Here is a 17,849-nt window from a genome sequence, read left to right on the forward strand (position 1 = left end):
TCGCCGTTAAGCGCTGCGAGGACAAGGGCGAGCGGCAGGTGCGGCGGGCGGGCAGCACCCCTTCTCCCGACCTAACGGGCAGCCAACCGCGCCGGGGGCGGCATTCATCAGCCAGACTCCAATTTCGGGGCCGTGTGCCCTCCAGCCCCGCAAGGTACCGACCCCGGCCACGCCCGCGGCCCCAAGCGCGCCGCGCACATCTGGCCGCTCCAGCTGTGCCCGCGCCTGCGCGCGCCGCGGCGGGGCGGGCGCGGCTCCCGCACATACACACACGGGGCAGGCGCCGCGCCTCGCCATTGGCGGAACGGCTCCCCGGTCCCGCCCCCTCGGGGGGCGGACGGCCCCGCCATTGGCCGCGCCGACCGGCGGCGCCTCCCGGTTGGCTGCGGTGGCGCTGTGGGCGGGGCCGCGCCTTCACCGTGAGGTGCGGGAGGGCCCCGGCCGCCGCCGCCGCCGGTTCCGGGTCCGCGGGGGAGAAGCCGCGGAGGGCGATGGCGTAAGTGCGGGGGAGGGAGCCGGGACCGGGCCGCGCTCCGCTCCCCGCCGGGATGGGCCCGGCGCGCAGGGCTCGGCCCCGCCGCTCGCCCTGGGCCTGCCGGGAACACGCAGCCGCCCCCGCGCCGGGAGGAGCCGCGGTTCGGCGCGGGGCTCTGGCGGGCCGGGACGGGGAGGAGGCCCGGTGCCCGCTCTTCCGCCCCGGGGGGCGCTGCGGTGACACCCGGGTGCCGCTCCCGCCGTGCTGCCCGTGGCCCGGCCGCTCCGCGGGGCAGCGGTGCCAGGAGAAGCCCCTCCGGTATCGGGATTCCGTGTTTTCCCTTCGGCGTGGGTTAACGCCGAGCAGAACGGGTGTGAGGCCAGGGGGCGGGAGCTCGGGCGCCTCCGGTTGTGTTTGGCCTGTCAGGGAAGTTTCCCTCTGCTGGTCCCTGGGCGGTGAAAGGCGATCTCTGCCAGTGCCTCTGGTCCTGAGAGGGTTTAACACACACACAGTGATTTAACAGGACGTGCATCTGCTTTTTGGTGTGTCTGTAGTGGTAATGTTACGTAATGATGTAATGATAACATGCTTGCACTTTGCATTATCAATAAAAAACCCGATGTAATTACCAATGTAACGTGTGCATAACCGATATAATACGTAACATAGCACTGATATGGTGGAGGTGTGTTTTGGAGGTGGCCACGTAGCAGATATCCCTATCACAATCTTTGTCTGGACTGGTTTCCCATCCTAAGACACATCTCTACAGCAGCCTTCACTCAACTTTGTGAAAACTTCCCAAGCTGGTAGTTTGCTGCAAGGTGTAACTTTATCACGTTGAATATTGAAAAGGCCACAGTTGTTGCCGTTTGAGTTCTTCTGTTGTGCCGCTTAATCCAGTAATTCTGCTTTTTCTGGCTTCTTGTTTTTATTGCAGCCGTGCAGGGTTTCCACCCCCCCCCACAAACCTCCCTGCTTTTTATGTCTGGTGACCAGCTAAACAATGGGGCCAGAAATTTTGGCAACTGAGAGGAAAAAGTGGAGTGAAGGAGGGAGTATTCCTCTTGTTTGTAAAAGTACGTTAATAGGTTATTCAAACAGCCATTGATAAAGACAGTATTGAGCGTCCAGTTAGGCAGTTGGCTCTGAATGGATGTTCAGTGATGTTTGTTTAGGATCATGGCCTGAATTTGCACATTCTAACAGCGGTCATAAGTAGGTTTTGCTCGTGGTGGATCATCTGGGCTCATTGTGTGAAGGTACAGACATGTTTAGGGAGAGCTCTTGTGCATGGTGTGCTGAAGTCACTCACCCTTTTGAGAATGCTGTTAGGGAGCTTTGGCATGTGAAAAGTGCATCAGCTGCTGTTTGGTGATTGCTCTTTTGCACCATTTCATCCCCTAGGAAATAGGCAAGAGGTTAATGCTTTTTTACTGTGACATGCAATACATTCTCCTAGTAACTTCTTATCTCCTCACATAATTTATTCTAGCACTTGTTGCTGTACCAAAATCTTTGTGGCAACTCCAGGCTGGGGTGAACCTATAGGTTCATCCTTAAGGATGATGGTATCTGTAGGTACAAGAGTGACTCTTTGATTTATGGCAAACATGTCCCCTTTTCCCAAATTGCGGTGATGTGTCAGAGGAGTAATTTAGAGGAAGTATACTTCTGGAGAAATTAATATGTGGAGTAGATGACTTAGTTTCATAGAGTATTTCAAAGGTACAATGCTGTACTCAAATTAAAAAATAGGAGGAAAAAATGTTATTGCCTTGTTGTTAAGCCCAACAACAAAGGCCCCAAAGGCAATATTTTTGTTTTTCTCTCTAAATGGAGGAGTGTGCATGAGGGAAATTCTTATTTATTTCTATTCTTTTGAGCCTTTAGGTTCTGTTGTTTGTGAGCTTTGGTTTTTGGTTTTGGGGTTTTTTTTTTCCTCTGCAGCATCAAAGCCTGGAATGTAAGCAGGAAAAGAACTAGCTCCCCCGAAGAAGTCTGAGAGGAAAGGTTATGAAGTATATTTTTACTTTTTAAGAGTTAAATTAAAAATCATCCCAATTCAATCAGAGATTCCTAGGCTAGCAGTGGAAGTACTGTGCGTTGGTTGCCATGGCAGGAGTTTGTCTTTGATCTCTTCTGTAGGAAAACTCATGTCATGTACTATTAAAAATAGGTAAATAAAAGATACCACTTGTGCTGTGAAACTCTACCTCACTGGGTAGGCTATTGTGAGAGTGATTTTTATCTTGAATCTTATCGTTCCTTTGAGTATGCTTTAATTTTGATTTAATTAATTTTGAAGTAGACCTGTTATTTACTAAGCAACTGTAGTGCAAATTTTGTTTGACTAAGGCTGTCCACACACAGGCTCAACCAGGTGTGGCTCTGCTGAGCTCTGCTTTCAGTGCAGCTGTTTCTGCTGGGGTTTGTAGCAGGATTTCATTAGTATAATTAAAGCTCTAGTTTATTTTGTTTACAGTTTACCGCTAGTGGAACTTCAAGTACTGGCAGACAGGGAGGAAAATAGACCTGGATCTTTGCTGTTTTCTTAAAAAAACCTCAGAGCTGCTAATTTTAATTGGGTGCCTGGTATGAAGGCAATGCAGTTTGTCCTGTGGCATAATTGCTTTGAGTGCTGTCCTTTCCCTTGGTTTTTTGTGTGGGTTTTTTTGTTTTTGTTTTTGTTTTTTTTTTTGTTTTTGTTTTTTTTTTTGAGAACAACTCTTCTTCTCTTCCTTCCTCTTTCCTTTGGCTTGTTGACTGAAGAGTAGCTGAATTTCCTAAGCTGTGCTGGGATGGGTTTTGAAGTGTTTGACCTAGCTGGAGAGTTTTGGGACAGGAGCCAAGGTTGGCAGCTTTTTGTTTTGTAAGATGTGTTTAATGTGCCTCTGGGTGCTGACAGTGTAAGAATATCCTGAGAGGAAAATGGTGTCTATGTTTGTGAGCCTCCTTTATAATATCATACTTATCTAAACCTCTGATTTCATGGAAGTGCTGGAGACCCTTTGAAAGGCAGTGATGGAGTGGGTAATGCAAAATTGCCTTTTCTTTCCTTTAAGGAGCTGCCTTAGGTATGGCTTCTTTTTGGAGATGAGGCATTCAGAGATTATCCACATGCATTTATTGAGGCCAGGGGGATTTGCCTCCTTTCATTCCATGTGTTATTTGGGTGTAATTGTAACTTCTTGGAATGGTAGTTAACCTCTAACAACACAAATTAACATATATTCGATAAACACTTGATTTCTGTGAAGATCTGGGGGATATGTCTGGCAAATTTAAACTCCTGGTTTATTCCCCCCCCCGTGAAGTCCAGCAGTAATAAGGGAATTGGCCATGTCCATTATTTCCCTACCCACTTCATGACCATATAGTAGTATTTATTCTCAATATGAAATGCCATTTTTTCCCCCACCTTTTATTCAGCTGTTTCTACAAGGGTGTGCCAGGAAAGCAGCTTTACAAAGGATGTGGTATACAGAAATTTTTTTTATTTCTCCTCTTCTTGTTTAGCTCAAGACCCAGATCACCCTAATCCCTTTGAGCACTGAGTAAAGCATTTGCTGCCTTTGTGCTCAGCTGTAGATGCAGGGACAGGCCTTTTACAGGTGGTGCAGCTGTCCCTGCCAAGTGGCTGCACTCTGGTCACCGAGTTTCTGGTTTCTCTCCTGCCAGCTCTTGCATATATGCATGCCTCCTGTAAATTTTTAATGACTTAGTTCAAGCAGAGGTTTGTTCTTGGTGTTGAGTTAATTTGCCAGGCTGAGGTTAAAGCAAGTTTACCTATCTGATGTGATTGAAATGAGTTTATAAATATTAGGAGCAGCTGCCTTTGAGTATTTGGCTTTTTAGGAATGGAATATTTGTGGTGAAAATTGGATTTGGCTTGTAACACTGGAAGCAGGCTGAAAATGAAGTGCACCCCCTCCGGGTTATGACTTCCCTGGCATCTTTTAAGTACTGTGAAGAATGGATTATGTGTGACACAAGTAATTAAAATTCACTTTTTCAAGTCTGTTAAATATGTACTTTTGCTATAAAGACATTCTGGCTGACCACAAGGTGCAACTTCACATTAAAACTGAGCCCTCATATCTTTAAGGTGGTCCAGTGTCTGACTTGAGCCTGCTAAGTGCTCCAAACATGCACAACCTGAAAAGCAGGCCCCTTGTATTTCAGTTTTGGCATCATAAATAAGGGATTTGGCCTTTATCTCTCCTTTCTTCTGATATTCATTAAGAGAAAGATGACTACACAATGCCCTAAAGGACTGCTGTGAAGATAAAATATGAGTATTAGTGTTCTGTCACCTCAATGCAACAGAATATTCCTGTCTTCTTCCCAGGAGAAAACTAATGCATTTTGTCTTTATTAAAGTGGTATGTGGTAAATGAGAGTCACAAGTGACACAATGAATAGTAAAAATGTGTTTAAAAATAAGGCAGGGGGAAGGCAAATAAATCCAACCACTTATCATGACTTTGGACTGTATTTCAGCATGCTGACTGATCTGTTCATCACAGAACAGCAGAGACCTTGAGAAAAGATTATAAATAAATGCAGAGATACAGATGTGAAGTTCTGGGTTTCTGTTCCTCTTTGTTACATTTTGTTTTGTCTATTTGCTTGGTTGGCAAGAGTCAATTTCACATTCTTGGGTCTAGTCATTCCAAGAGTAGCTCCTTGTAGAGTTTAGTTAAGAGAATACAGTAGGCAGTAGGAAAGAACATTCCAGGCTCAGCAGCCTATGGATCGCTGTTCCTGGAGAGCACAGCAGTTTGCTCTGATGGACAAGTTCGGTTTGCACACTGGAGTGAATGTAGCAGAGTGTGGGCAGCGAGCGGCTGCAGGATTCAAACCGGTGGTTACAGTGTATAGGGCGTGGAAGAGGAAGGCTGCAAGGTCCAGGATTTAAACCCATGGTTACAGTGTAGAGAAGCTGGAAGGTGAAGGTCTGTGGACAGAAAGAAATGCTGAATACTGAAAGCAGCAAATACCTGTTCTGAAAAGACTGCATATCTTCCTCTTAAGCAGTGGTGGTGGTCCAAACCCTGCCCCTTCATCCTCTGGGCATTGTAAATGCACAGAGACATTATGAACAGTGTGTACTCCTTAAGCCTCTGCTTGTATCCCCTTCCTATTACAGTAAGTCATAATCTAAGTGGATTAAGCACCTGATTCCTCTGAGAGATGTGTTGAGAGCTCACATCCCGTGCAGGTGTTGCTACTGCCTGGTTTTGGGTGCTTCTATTGCCAGCATCTTCCTTCAAGGAGCTTGTACAAGGACGAAGACTACCCTAACAAAAGGAAAAAAAAATCAGTGGGCCAGGGTGTTGAAGAATCATCTTTGAAGCTTAAATATGTTGTATTGACACATGATGAGTGATGGAGGATCCTGAATTTATTTGCATGCAAATGTGTCCCAGAAAAAAAAATGAAAGGATGTCCAGTTTATCGTTATGGATAGTGAAGACAAAAAAAAAAAGAGATGAACACTGTCTTTATTTACGTATCTAAGTATCAAGATTCAGTCCTTTCAGTCTCCAGGTTGTCTTGCCACAATCCTATTTAATGATTTTTAATCATGCCTCAGTATCATGTAATATTAGGTGATAATTCCTTTGGAAAAAGCCATAGTTTTCTTCCTTGGTGAGATAAATATTGGTGGTTGAGGCAATAGATAAACAGTCCTCATCTATTGACAACATTTCCATGGTGGTCTTGGTCACAACAGAGTGACCCTGTTGTCCCTTGGTGAGAAAGGGAGAGAACAAATCTTCCATCCTTTTATGCTGGAAGTGTTGATTTGGTTTTTTCTCTTTACCCTGTGTTTCAGGGGTTAAAGGCTCCTTCATCATACAAACTGACATGTGGCTTTTTTATTAAGGTACTGTGGATGCCTTAAAGCAAATCACAGTGCCATTATGTGATTTAATTTGCTGTTCTAAAGTCTTCTCTGAAACAAGGGCTCTTTTCTTAGTCTGTGTGCACATGTGTGATGTTTATTCCTCTTATTCCTCCTCCTTTTAGGGGAGTAAGTTGGTGGCTTTTTTATCATCCCTGCTGGAAACTGGTGTTGGTTCATTGTGTTTCTTTGTTGTTTCTTTTTTTTTCCTGTTTGCTGCTTTCGTGTTCTTTCCTCCCCATTCTATTTCTTCGTGCAGAAGGGGTAATGAATAAATTATTAACACTCATTATTGGGACTGCGCTCCTATTGTAGTTCTAAACACAGACTGTTGGTTCAGGATACAACAGGAGAAACAAGTGCATTAAAGGCAGGTTTTTTCCAACTTCTTCCATTAAAAATAATGAGAGTAGTGTGAGTATTAAAGGAAAAAGCAGATGGATTGCTACATTTATTGCTCACATTTGCAGATACTGAATATTCCAAAGCTGTTGTGCTGCTGAAAACGTAAGGACTCACCAATATTAGTTTTATGTTCTAGAGCCCTTGATGGAGAAATCAGCAGAGACTTCATAACAAGGGGGAATAAAGTCTACTCATATTTTTGGAGGGTTGAATACTGTCAGGAAGAGAGGCTGCCAGGAGCTGGAAGATGTTAGAAAATAAAGAAGCAGGATTAATACTTTTTCTTTTGTAAGAAGATTTGACAGATAATGTCCGAGGAAAAAGACTTCAAATGAAACCAATGCAACAAAAATACTGCTGTGTAATTACAGATGTTGCTGAGTTGAGCAACTGCCTGCTAATCACATTTAATTAATATAACCCAGTTGCAAGGTGATTTATGGGTGATTTGAAGAAGTGTGTAAGATCAGAAGAACTGGTTTTCTGTTCTCTGTAACAGATCAACCAGGTAGACGGCTTTTACAAAACAATGCAAATCCCTCCTTAAGCAGAATTAATGGACACAGTGGATCAGGAGGTTTTCGGAATTTTGTGTAACTCCTAGAAGTGCCTCCTTTGGCCTTTCCTTCTTCACGGGCAGGGGTTTACTCTCATGTTACATTTTTGCATGTTAGTAAACTTAATACAGCCTCATTTTTACTTGTATGTTCAGTTGCCTTTTGACTTACTGCTGTGGCACAACAATTTTAGACATCTATTTGCTTTTGTATGCTGTACAGGGCATCTGGGGTACTAAATTTGGAGAGCATATTTTGGTGTTTTGTTGATATACGGCTTGTTTGAGGCAGTCATGTGCCTGGAATCTGTTCCAGCAGAGATGAGTGGAAGTGTTTCTGGAGCTCTGGAGTAGAAGAAGAGGTAGCTGAGAATCATGAAGTTGTTATTGAAGGAGTAAAACAAGTACATTTGTATTTGTGTGAAACAGACTGCTGAAGATTATTTAAGGTGGTACATAGTCCATTTTTTTTCCAAACTGTACTGTGCTTACTCATTTTGGTTTTGAAATGGTTTTCTTTCTCCTTCAGTTCTATAGGTGCTGGTGCAAAAACAGTGTAGCAATGGATCAAAGAAAAAATGATAGTTTTGTCCCAAGTATCACACAGCTGGAAGACTTCCTGACAGAACATGACTCCAATGTGGTTTGGCTGTTAGTAGGTAAGATTAACTCTTCTGTTTTGGTTAAATTTCTTTTATGATACCATAACAAAGGATTAGTATGATAGTCAGCTACAATAACTTCCTTATGCCAATGTGTGCCTGCCTACCATTTAATCTGGTGTAGCTTGGAAAGTGATCCAAGGAGTATTGTGTTCGATGATACAGCTTCCAGACTAGGTTGTGTGCCTCAATGAGCCTTTAAGCCAAGCTGTCATTCAATCAGTTATGAGCTGGATTTGTGAACATGCCTGATTTAGGTATGCTGATTTTTTTTTTTTCTTTATAGTACTAGTGCTATTGCTTATATTGGTGTAGGTATTTTTATTTTCTTCATGTATAAACAAGTGGATCAAGGGCAGCAAAATAAATATTAAGTTGTACTCAGGTCCCTATGAGAATACTGAAAGTGTGCAGTGAATTCAGACTTTTCCAAAGGTAAATAATGCCTGCTTTCCAGCCTTGACTCTTGGACTCGGAACTTCAGGGGCAACACAGGAGCAACAACTTTATTTTTTCACTTTCATTTCTGACAAGTAAAAGCAGTCTGGCTGTTGACATACTGGAATTATTTTTAAGTAGGCCAAATTAAATAGAAAGGACATAGGTAAATTATTTGAGGGTGTTTGCTGTTTGTTATTTCACTTTTAATGTGTTGAAATGGAAAGTTTGTACTTAACAGAGTTCTCAGTGTAGTCAAGATGAAAATAGGGGAAGTCACTGGTAGCAGCTCATGGTAAAACATGGAACAGATGCAAATAGATCTGAAAACTTTGTCTTCAAAAGCTTTGACTTGGTTCCTGTTATGAGGTTTGGATAGAAACACATTCGAGTGATGTTTATTAACTGCTGCAGTTTCAACTGGCCTTTCCTCCTTTACTTTCATCTGCTGACCTATGGCATCATTTTATAAGGGAACATAAAAAGATATCAGTAATTTCTTCTCCTGAATGCTGAAACAGGTAACTACTGGTCTCACTAAAAGGTGATGAATTCCGGAAATGAAGATGCTCCTCAAAGAGCCGTTGCTCACTTCCGGAATTTCTGAAAATGCAGTAAAACTTTGGAAATGCAATTTCTAAAACTTGGTTTCAGTGAAGAGGTTTTAAAAATCAAGAATAGAATAATGAAATTAATTAAGTTGATGGAATTTGGTGAAAGAAAAAGCTACAGTTGGTGGCAGAGGTGAATGTAGTGCTGAAGGCAATGGATCAGGACTGGAAGCTGCAGTGGTTTCCCAATTTTTCTCAGTATGTGTCACCTTAAGAAGGCACTTTCTTGACTTCAGCCATCTAGCAGTGGCTAGTTGACTTTAAGCTCAAATTAAGCTTTATGGACCCTCAGAGTGTTAGTCATCCCACCTTCCTCCCTCCCCACAGAGGACCAAGAGCGAGGAGCTTAGCTGAAAGTGTGAGCACTGTCCTTGGAGTGTGCCTGCCCTCAATGCCAGCTGGAGTTTCTTTCCTGGGATGTAGCTTCCACCCTCCCTGCTCTTTCCTGTGTCATCACCCATACAGATTTGGTTTGTTTAATGTGTCAAGCAGCTTATTACCCGAGGGTATGAGCTGCTTGAAATTTGGTCACGCTGGATCCATTTTCTAGTAAGGAAAGAGCAAAAGTTGTGGGAGTTATTTTCACCTTCTCTTTCTTTCAACAAAGTACTGTTATGAAGCAGTGGAGCATCCCACTGAAAAAATAAAGGAACAGTGGAAGAACAGATATTTTTTGTAAAATTTTTTGTAATTTTTTGAGTTATCATCTGAACTCTCTTCTAAGTGAAAGCGTCATGCCTTTCTGCACTTTAGATTTTCCATTAAAATTTTCCATTTTTAGAATAAATAAAAAACTTCTGTTGCAAAGTTCAGGTTTTTTCCCTGCTCTGCTTTGGATGAAACAGAATGGTAATTATCAGTAAGGTGAGTTAGAACTAGTCCATTCCTTGGCAATGCCATTCCTTTTGGGTTTGTCCTTCTGGAAGCTTAGAGAACCCTTGTAATTAGAAATAGGTTACTTGCTTTTAATCAACTACAGTAAAAATTACTTTGGGGATTAGCAGACCTAATTTTTTTTCTTTTTTTTTAGAAAATGTGTTTCTCATTGGATTGCTATTTGCTTTTTTTCCCTGTCAAATTCCATGCTTGAACTGTTGAGATATTTCTGCTAACCCAAGGGCTGGTACATTTCTCTCAGGATACAGCATTGTAGGAAATGGTTTTATATATTATAATGTTTCCTGTGGTAATATATGAGAGATTAGAAATTTAAGTTACAGTTCACAATTTGGAGAAGAGTAGGGAAGGAATGTAGTATGACTTTGGTGTTGGGGTTTTTTAGAGTGTTCTGAAATAAATGTCCATGTAGGACAATGCGTGTTACAATTCAATCTATAAAATCTATAACTAATAATCTATAACTTCTTAGACGCAGGTCCCCTGGGAGGACAGTTTATTTTGTATTGGGGATTGGAAGAGCAGTGAACAATCTATATTTTTCTGAATTTCCCATTTCCCTTTTTCTCTATCTCTTCATACCCTTCTCACCATCTCTGTGAAAACACTCATTAAAGTGTCCCATCAGTTTCAAATTTTTTGGAGGGCGGGAAGAACACTGCTATGTCTTGTAGTTCTAATAGGTAAGGCTTTTATCTGGGTCAGTGTACTTTAAAAAATGCTTTAATTCATTTTAATCTTTCAACAGCAACAATATTGTCCTGTGGATGGATTATCTACCTAACTTACTATAATTCCCGGAACATTGGACTCATTTTAACGTTGGTTCTTAACAGATTATATAAACATGGCTACATCCATATTGGTAAGTTGTGATTCATGTAAAGCCGCTCTTTGACTGCTGCTTTTTGTCATACCTCAGTTTGCTAAAAACTTGAAGTAAACTTGGTGTTCCTTTGTTAGTGATTTGAAAACATTCAGTGAATTCAAAGCAGAGACTCAAGTCTTGAGTCCCTATTCCAGCACTGTCCTTTCTAAATAAGCTGTCAGAGCAACTAATAACAGATTGATCCATACTGGGACTATGATATGTAGAATTGATACTGGCTAGAACATTTTGCATCAAAGTCCATTAACTTTTTATTAAAATATTTTAAACTTTTTTTTCAATAAAATAGGTCAGTACAAATCACTTGGGCACTCACCCACTTATAAAAATATCTGGTGCTGAGTCGCAGAGGGCTATAGCCCACAACCTCACTGATCATGCTTTTAATTTTCTTTCACTTGCTCTTCTGCCTTCCTCTGTCTGCTTCACAGAATAGCAATGACTTTAGTTCTGGACTTTTTCTGCAACTGTACATCATAAATGTAGTGAAAACTTAAAACCAAAAAATTCCATTCACACTTCGCCTGCCAGAGACACCTTTGCGATTCATTTACTTATGTCCTCAAGAATCTAGGAACTGTATTCCAAATCATGTTCAAATCCAGCTTTTTTTGAAAAGCAAAATAGATGAAATACTTCCTGTCTGCTCCACTTGATCTATAGGCTTTTATTAAAATTTCTCTGTGAAATTGCCATTAAGTACGGACAGCTGAAATGGCTGGCCAAATATGTAATATTCTTTATAAACCTCATCAATAAATAGAACATAACGTTAATTAAATCCCTTGATGTACAGCTTGGTTTCAGTTGTTTAATATTGATTTGTATTTATTTTTTTTTTATTTTTAATTACGGTGTACTTTGCTTTCTGTGAGGTGAAAAGCCTTAGGAAAAATCTGGGCTATTGCATTACCTGCTGGTCTTTTCATACTTATTAATCCTTCTTGCTGTAAGCCTAATTTGTCATAATAATTGGACCAAAATCCTTACAGCCATTTAAAGATTTCTGATGGACTGCTTTTAAAAATTTTATTTTTCTGATTATGGTCTTGCACACAATGGCTTGAGACTAAATGTTCAAAACAGCTTTTCTAGGTCTTTTGAGCTTTGCAAGGCACCTGGATGTTTCTGAGTGACTTGTGCCTCAGGGGCTTGGTTGTATTATTGGGTGGTGCCAAGCCCAGCATCCTTTTGTTGTGTTCTGTGTCTTCTGAATCTCTGACTTCCCTTCAAAAAGGGAACTCAAGATACCCAGTTAACTCATTTCAGATAATTGAATGCTGTATTCTCTCTGTTCACAAAATCAACAGCTTTAGGCTAATAAACACTTTTTTTTTTTTTTTTTTAATAATTAGGTTCCTTTTCCTTCTCTGTGCTGTCTGGAAAAATCATGGTGCGTGAAATCTATTTCATCACAGAGGACATGTCCATCAGGTACAGATTTCCAAAGGAGTCCCCCTTCTAAATAAGGATTTTAAATACAGGTCTAAATAGCACAAATCAAAATGTAGTTTTCCAAATGAGCAGTATATTTAAAAGTGTTAGATTGTCTCTTTTGGTGCTAGTATTTAACACTCCTATGTATTTGTGAGCTCATTGGCTGCTTTAGCCTTATCATTTGCAAGTAAGTGCTGGATAAGATTGTAGTTGTCCTTAATATTTTTCAAGTAAACCACTTTGGAGTGTGAAGGAGACTGTTTTTTCATTCATGTCTTTGACTCCTTCATGTTCCTGCTCTTAAATCTGGAAGATTCACATTGGCCAAGGAGCTGACATTTACTTAAAGGGATTCAAAATAATTTGTTTTGTGGACTGCATGCCAGCAAATAGTTTGCAGTTTTCATTTTTGCTCAAGATTTGGAAAGCCTTGAGGAGGCAATGGATATGGGTTTTTTTATGAGTTTCAGCTAAAGCAGGAGTTGTGTAATACGCCGTGTGCTGTAATTCTTTGTGCTTTCATTTTCCATGTGCACTGCCTCAGCTGCAGATCTCTGCACAAAGTGCATGTAGGACATTGGGTTATCTCTCTCTCAACTTCTGTTTCACTCCAATTTATTTGATTTAGAATTCAAGATGGATTTATCATTTTTCGCTGGTGGAAGATGTACAACCCTAAGCAGAAGCAACACGGTAGGTTTCCCAAAAAGATTTCAAAGTTTAAATTTGCAGGTAGCCCACAGAGACACACTTCCTTTCCACAATCACAGACACCCAATTGCTTTGTTAATATATACCTGAAGTACTCTGGATCATCAGAAGGTATGGATTTGTTCACTGGTTGCAGAGTAGATGAAATAAATACGGGATTCATTATCAGGGACATGAAACCTTCTTGACACAAACCATTAATCTTAATAGCAGCCTTCATTAGGTGGAGTCCAAGCATAATTGTCTCTGTATTGAAGTTGATAACTATGATGAATAGAGATGTCTTATGTTCTGCAAGTGATTTTTAGTTTCTGAGTTTCAGTGAGTGTTGTGCTTTCAGTTTTTTAGCTCAAGTGTTATGGTAAGGGATGTTCTTAGTATTTGACAAGCCTGTGTCTTGATGACATCTGTGGTTACAGAAATGGGGAAGTGTGAAAAATTCATTTATTTTTTTACTTACCTCTGGCTGAAGATGGGTGATTAACACAGATGCAAAGAGATGAATTGTACCTGCAGAAAACAGTGAGAAAGCATAAGTAGCCTAAGGCTCTGTGCTTCATCATTTATAGGATTAGAATCTTGTTGGATGGGACTCGGGTCCTGCCTCTCTTGAACTTTTGGAGCCATCACAGCTCCATTGCTCATTCAAGGAGGTCCAGAAATGTCAGCTTTCTACAGCAGAGTACACTAATTGAGAGGGTCATTGAACTTTGAAAGGCTTTTTTCCTGTCCTTGCCTCTGGAAGTGGTTTCTGCTGGTGTGAAACCTCTTAGACTTGTCAGCAAGCTCATGTAGCTGTTGCTGTGTCAGTACCAGCTCAGCAGTGGCAGCAGTACTGCATGCAAAAAGTCAGGTGAATGTAAGACACCACTCTGGGCAGTGATAAGAATTTGGAAGAGCTGCTCATTCCTATTTACTGAGGCACTGCTCACCCTCTGAGGTGGTAGGGCGCAATTCAAATTCTTCAGACCATAAAAACATCATTCAAAAAGTGGAACCTAGTCTTAGAGTTAATTAGATTTTGCCAACCAAAGGTTACTGTTCAACAGGTTTTCATTGGGTTTTCTTCTTCTCCTAGTTGAAACATATTTCTCTAGTGGCTCAGAGAATAAAAAAAAACGAATTGAATTTAATTCAGTGAAGATGGTTACCTGTCCTCTGCAGTGATGTTTCTGCTTGGCAATATTGCCAGGTTTTAAAGCCTTTTAAGGCTTCCTGCTGGCATTAAAGCCACATGATTACTGGACAAATAATCCAAGTAACCACAGAAGTTAGAGCTGTCCAGGTCTGACAGCAAAGTAACGTGACTGAAATGCTCTTTAAGTGTTAAATCATGCTGGGGCTTGAGGTTTTGTATGTACTTGAGAAATGGAAGTGGTTTGGTAACAAAAGCTGGAGGATCATGTTGTGGATAGGGCGCACCCTGATGACTTGGCTTAGGTGCCACCGCCCATTATCAATTTTCACATTGTGAAACAATCTGGTAGTTACTTGTACATAACCTACATAAATGCTTTGAATGATTTACTATCATAACATTCAGATTTGCATGTCTCTTTTTCCCTTGCCTTTTTTTTTTTCTTTTCCAAAAGTGTTTTAGCCAACCAAATAGATGTGTGGATGTCAAACCTTATTTTTGTTGTTAGGAAAGAGAGATACTTGTCTCTTTAAATCCCCTTTAAAGACATGAATTAGTACATATTATTTCATTTAGTAAATGAAGTCTAATGCTGGCATCCAGGAATTGAAAAATTACATTTATTTGTATTCTTGATGCTTCTGTGGTCTCCCTGGTGAGCAATTGTGTATCCCAGTCTTTGTCCATGTCATTCTTTGCCTGACTCTTATTGATGCAAGTTGAGGTTGGCAACAAATGGATTTGATGGTGCTTTTATGAAAACAGGAAGGAACTGAAGCTGGCTTATTAACTTTTGTCTGTCTCCTGTTCAAGAAAACTGTGATGTCAGTGTGTTTTGGAAACTTACTTTCTATATGTATATGTTTTTATAATTACATGGAAATTTCTTGTACTTTAGGTGTGATGGGAAATAAGTGGGTTGTTGTTGGGACAGTGTAGCAGAGATGTGCGATTTTGGGGGAGTTTTTTATCAAATTGGGTGCATTTAATCAAGCAGATGTCTCTAAACCTTGGATCTTGACCATCTGCATTTCTTCCTTTGACCCTGACTACAGATGTTTGCTTTGAGTTTTAATTTCTTGTGTCTGGGAAATGCTGCCTTCAGTTTGTACCTCCTGAGTTACAGACTGGGGACTGCTGTAATAGCCATTGATTCTTCAGCTGCCTGAAGTCTGTTTGACTTAGAAAGACCAGATGAGGTTTTTAGAGCAGCTCAGGTCTCTTGAGTCCATGTATAATGGGCACTCTTTCAACTGGGTAATTAGGAGGAAGTGGTGCAAGCTTTTCCCTCACATTAACTGCAAAATTAGGTCACACTTTCTGAGGCAAAACTATGTCAAAGTGTGTCACAATCAGTTCTCTATATGATCAGCAGATGTTAAAATTAGTTTTAAGGATCAGGGAGCCAAGCTGGTACAACAGTTGAAATTTTAAATTAGTGAGAATGTGTACTGATTGTGCAAAATGAGTGTGATCCTGTTAGTTCTGCATATTAATGTTTCTCTGTAAAAGAAGGCTTTTTCCCACTTAAGGCATGCTGTACCAGGGAGCTTGGCTAGAAAACCATTTGGGTTTTGAGATTGAATTGATCTCAGTGATATCTGTGCTAAAAAGCAGCCGAGGCTTCTGCTCTATGCATCAAGAGGGATGTTTGTTTGTTTTCATACACGAGACTGAAAAATTTCATTTACTATTTTGTGCAGTTTCTGTCTGGATTTATTTTTGGACTGTGACCTAGGGGTGAAATGCCTTTCAGATTTAATATTTTGTACACAGCTGTCTTATTTGCTAAGTTTTACTGATTTGCTTAGAATGGTGTAATTATTTTGTGGAGGTTTTTACTGCTTTTTAATATGTACTTCAGCAGCTGTTCAGTACTGTGTGGATTGGTTTTGCAAAATGTGCATATTTGAGAAACTGTAAATATTCCAAGGGAATGTTGAAATAGAATTAGAACCTCTTTTCCTACTATTTGGTTAGATCCAAAGGCAGAAACTCGACTGTATATTATGGTGAATGACTTTGAATTTCATGTGTACAACCGCTCTGAGCTTTATGGACAACTTCAAGAACTGTTTGGCTTGGATCCCACAATAATTCCAGCAAAGAAAGATGATGAGAGAGCACAAGTGAATGGCAGGCAGAGAACACACGCCAATCTTGAAAGGTAAATAATTATTCATTTTGCTATTTTGTCAGTGCTTTGTTCTGCAAAGTGCTGAACTAATTGGGGAATGTTCTGTTAACGTGTGCTCCTGAGGCCAAAGGGGGAAGCACAGCTGAGAGAAATTGCACTGACAAACCTGACAGTCTGAGTCTTTTCCCTTTCCTCAGAATTCCTACCTGTAATAATTAAAAAACACAGCTAAACAAACCAAGCACTCTTGTATAATGATCAGAGGCAGGCTGAAAAATCTATTTGAAATACAGTGTGGAGAGGAAGCATGTGTTGAAGAGGATTATGCTGGCACAATAATAATGGTTTTGCTCAGTTGAAGTAACAGCTGCTTAAGACATTGAATAGGCAAAATGTGAGGATCTGGATGGTCTTGTGTACAGCTACACAAACTGTCTTCTGTTAATTCCTCTTTTTGGGGTACCCCAGAAAACATGGTGTGGAAATAAAAGGAGTTTCACATGGCTTATGTGCAGTGCAGACAGATGTTCAATAATCAGCCTGTTTGGGCAGGACCTCACCAGACTGATTTACTGTCAAGAGCAGAGAACATCTAATGGGACTTGAGTCCTGCTGGCCTGTTACTAAATTACAGAGTGGGCAGCTGCAGGCTGCTGTGGCAGTCCTGAGTTTGAGTAAGGGCTCTGCCTCCCAGCCAATCTCATTGTGTTTTTATCTCAAGCCCTTATTGACAGGCCCAGGAAGGATTTCTGCCTTTAAGGGGGATGTGTCTTGAGAAGTGAAAAATCCATGCCTCAACAGCAGTATTTAGAACAGGCCAAGCTCCCCTGAGGAAGATTTATTTAGCTATTGCTCTGAGTTAAACAAGGCATGCTTGTTTCCTACCTGTGTCAGCACCAAGGTGTAGCTCCATGTTCTTCCTGCTGTTCTCCCAGGCTTGGGAAGCCTGGCAAGTCATCTGCTAGCAGGTCCTGTGCAGGAGGCACCCCTCTAGGGGAAGGTATTCACCAAGATCTGCCCTGAAGACCACTAGAAGAAAAATTTGATTGGTTCTTCTGCAGAAAAGACAAAATTATAACCCCTCTTTTTATCTTTTTTAAATTTAGTGTTAAAGTAAAAACAGAGTCTCAAGACCCCTCTTCTTCATGGAGATCACTTATTCCAGTCATTAAAGTCAATGTCAGCACGGTGAGTGAAAAGACCTTTATAAGGAAAATATTTATCAGTATGTGCTTAAAAATGACACTTGCCATTCATTTTTCTTACACATTCTATTTAATATATTTGTTCGCCTTCATGCTTTAAAAAAGTTAAAATTGCACCATCAGCATTCCCCTGACACAATCACAAATCCTGCTGCTGCTAGTGGAAACACAGTTATGTTCTAACTTTTGGGAAATTCTTATGCCCTATACCTAATAATGATTTCCAGATTATCACCAAGTAATTAAATGATGGGTGTTGTACTGTATGGAGTGTGTTGGGTTTTTTGGTAGATGTTTGGGGTTGTTTGGTTTTTTTTTTCCCCTTCATATTTTAATAGGGATATTTCGACACATTCTTTAAAAGTTGATGTTACAGC

At 40.9% G+C, this 17,849-nt stretch overlaps 1 protein-coding gene across 5 annotated transcripts in view; it reads left to right on the top strand.

Moving 5' to 3' along the window:
- Nucleotides 1–383: 383 nt before the first annotated feature.
- BLTP1 (bridge-like lipid transfer protein family member 1) overlaps nt 384–17,849 on the top strand; it is an 86,683-nt gene continuing 69,217 nt past the window's right edge. For 4 of the 5 annotated variants that reach the window (XM_056489998.1, XM_056490000.1, XM_056489999.1 and 1 more), the window contains exons 1-7: nt 404–496; nt 7,877–8,006; nt 10,704–10,820; nt 12,200–12,278; nt 12,910–12,974; nt 16,111–16,297; nt 17,374–17,455. In XM_056489998.1, the coding sequence (XP_056345973.1) occupies nt 7,910–8,006; nt 10,704–10,820; nt 12,200–12,278; nt 12,910–12,974; nt 16,111–16,297; nt 17,374–17,455 (627 nt within the window). In that variant the 5' untranslated portion in view covers nt 404–496; nt 7,877–7,909. Of the gene's footprint in view, nt 497–7,876; nt 8,007–10,703; nt 10,821–12,199; nt 12,279–12,909; nt 12,975–16,110; nt 16,298–17,373; nt 17,456–17,849 lie in introns of all 5 variants that reach the window. The other variant, XM_056489996.1, reaches the window with a different exon arrangement.

This window comes from Oenanthe melanoleuca, chromosome 4 (assembly GCF_029582105.1).
Source record: "Oenanthe melanoleuca isolate GR-GAL-2019-014 chromosome 4, OMel1.0, whole genome shotgun sequence".
In the NCBI taxonomy this organism is placed as follows: Eukaryota; Metazoa; Chordata; class Aves; order Passeriformes; family Muscicapidae; genus Oenanthe; species Oenanthe melanoleuca.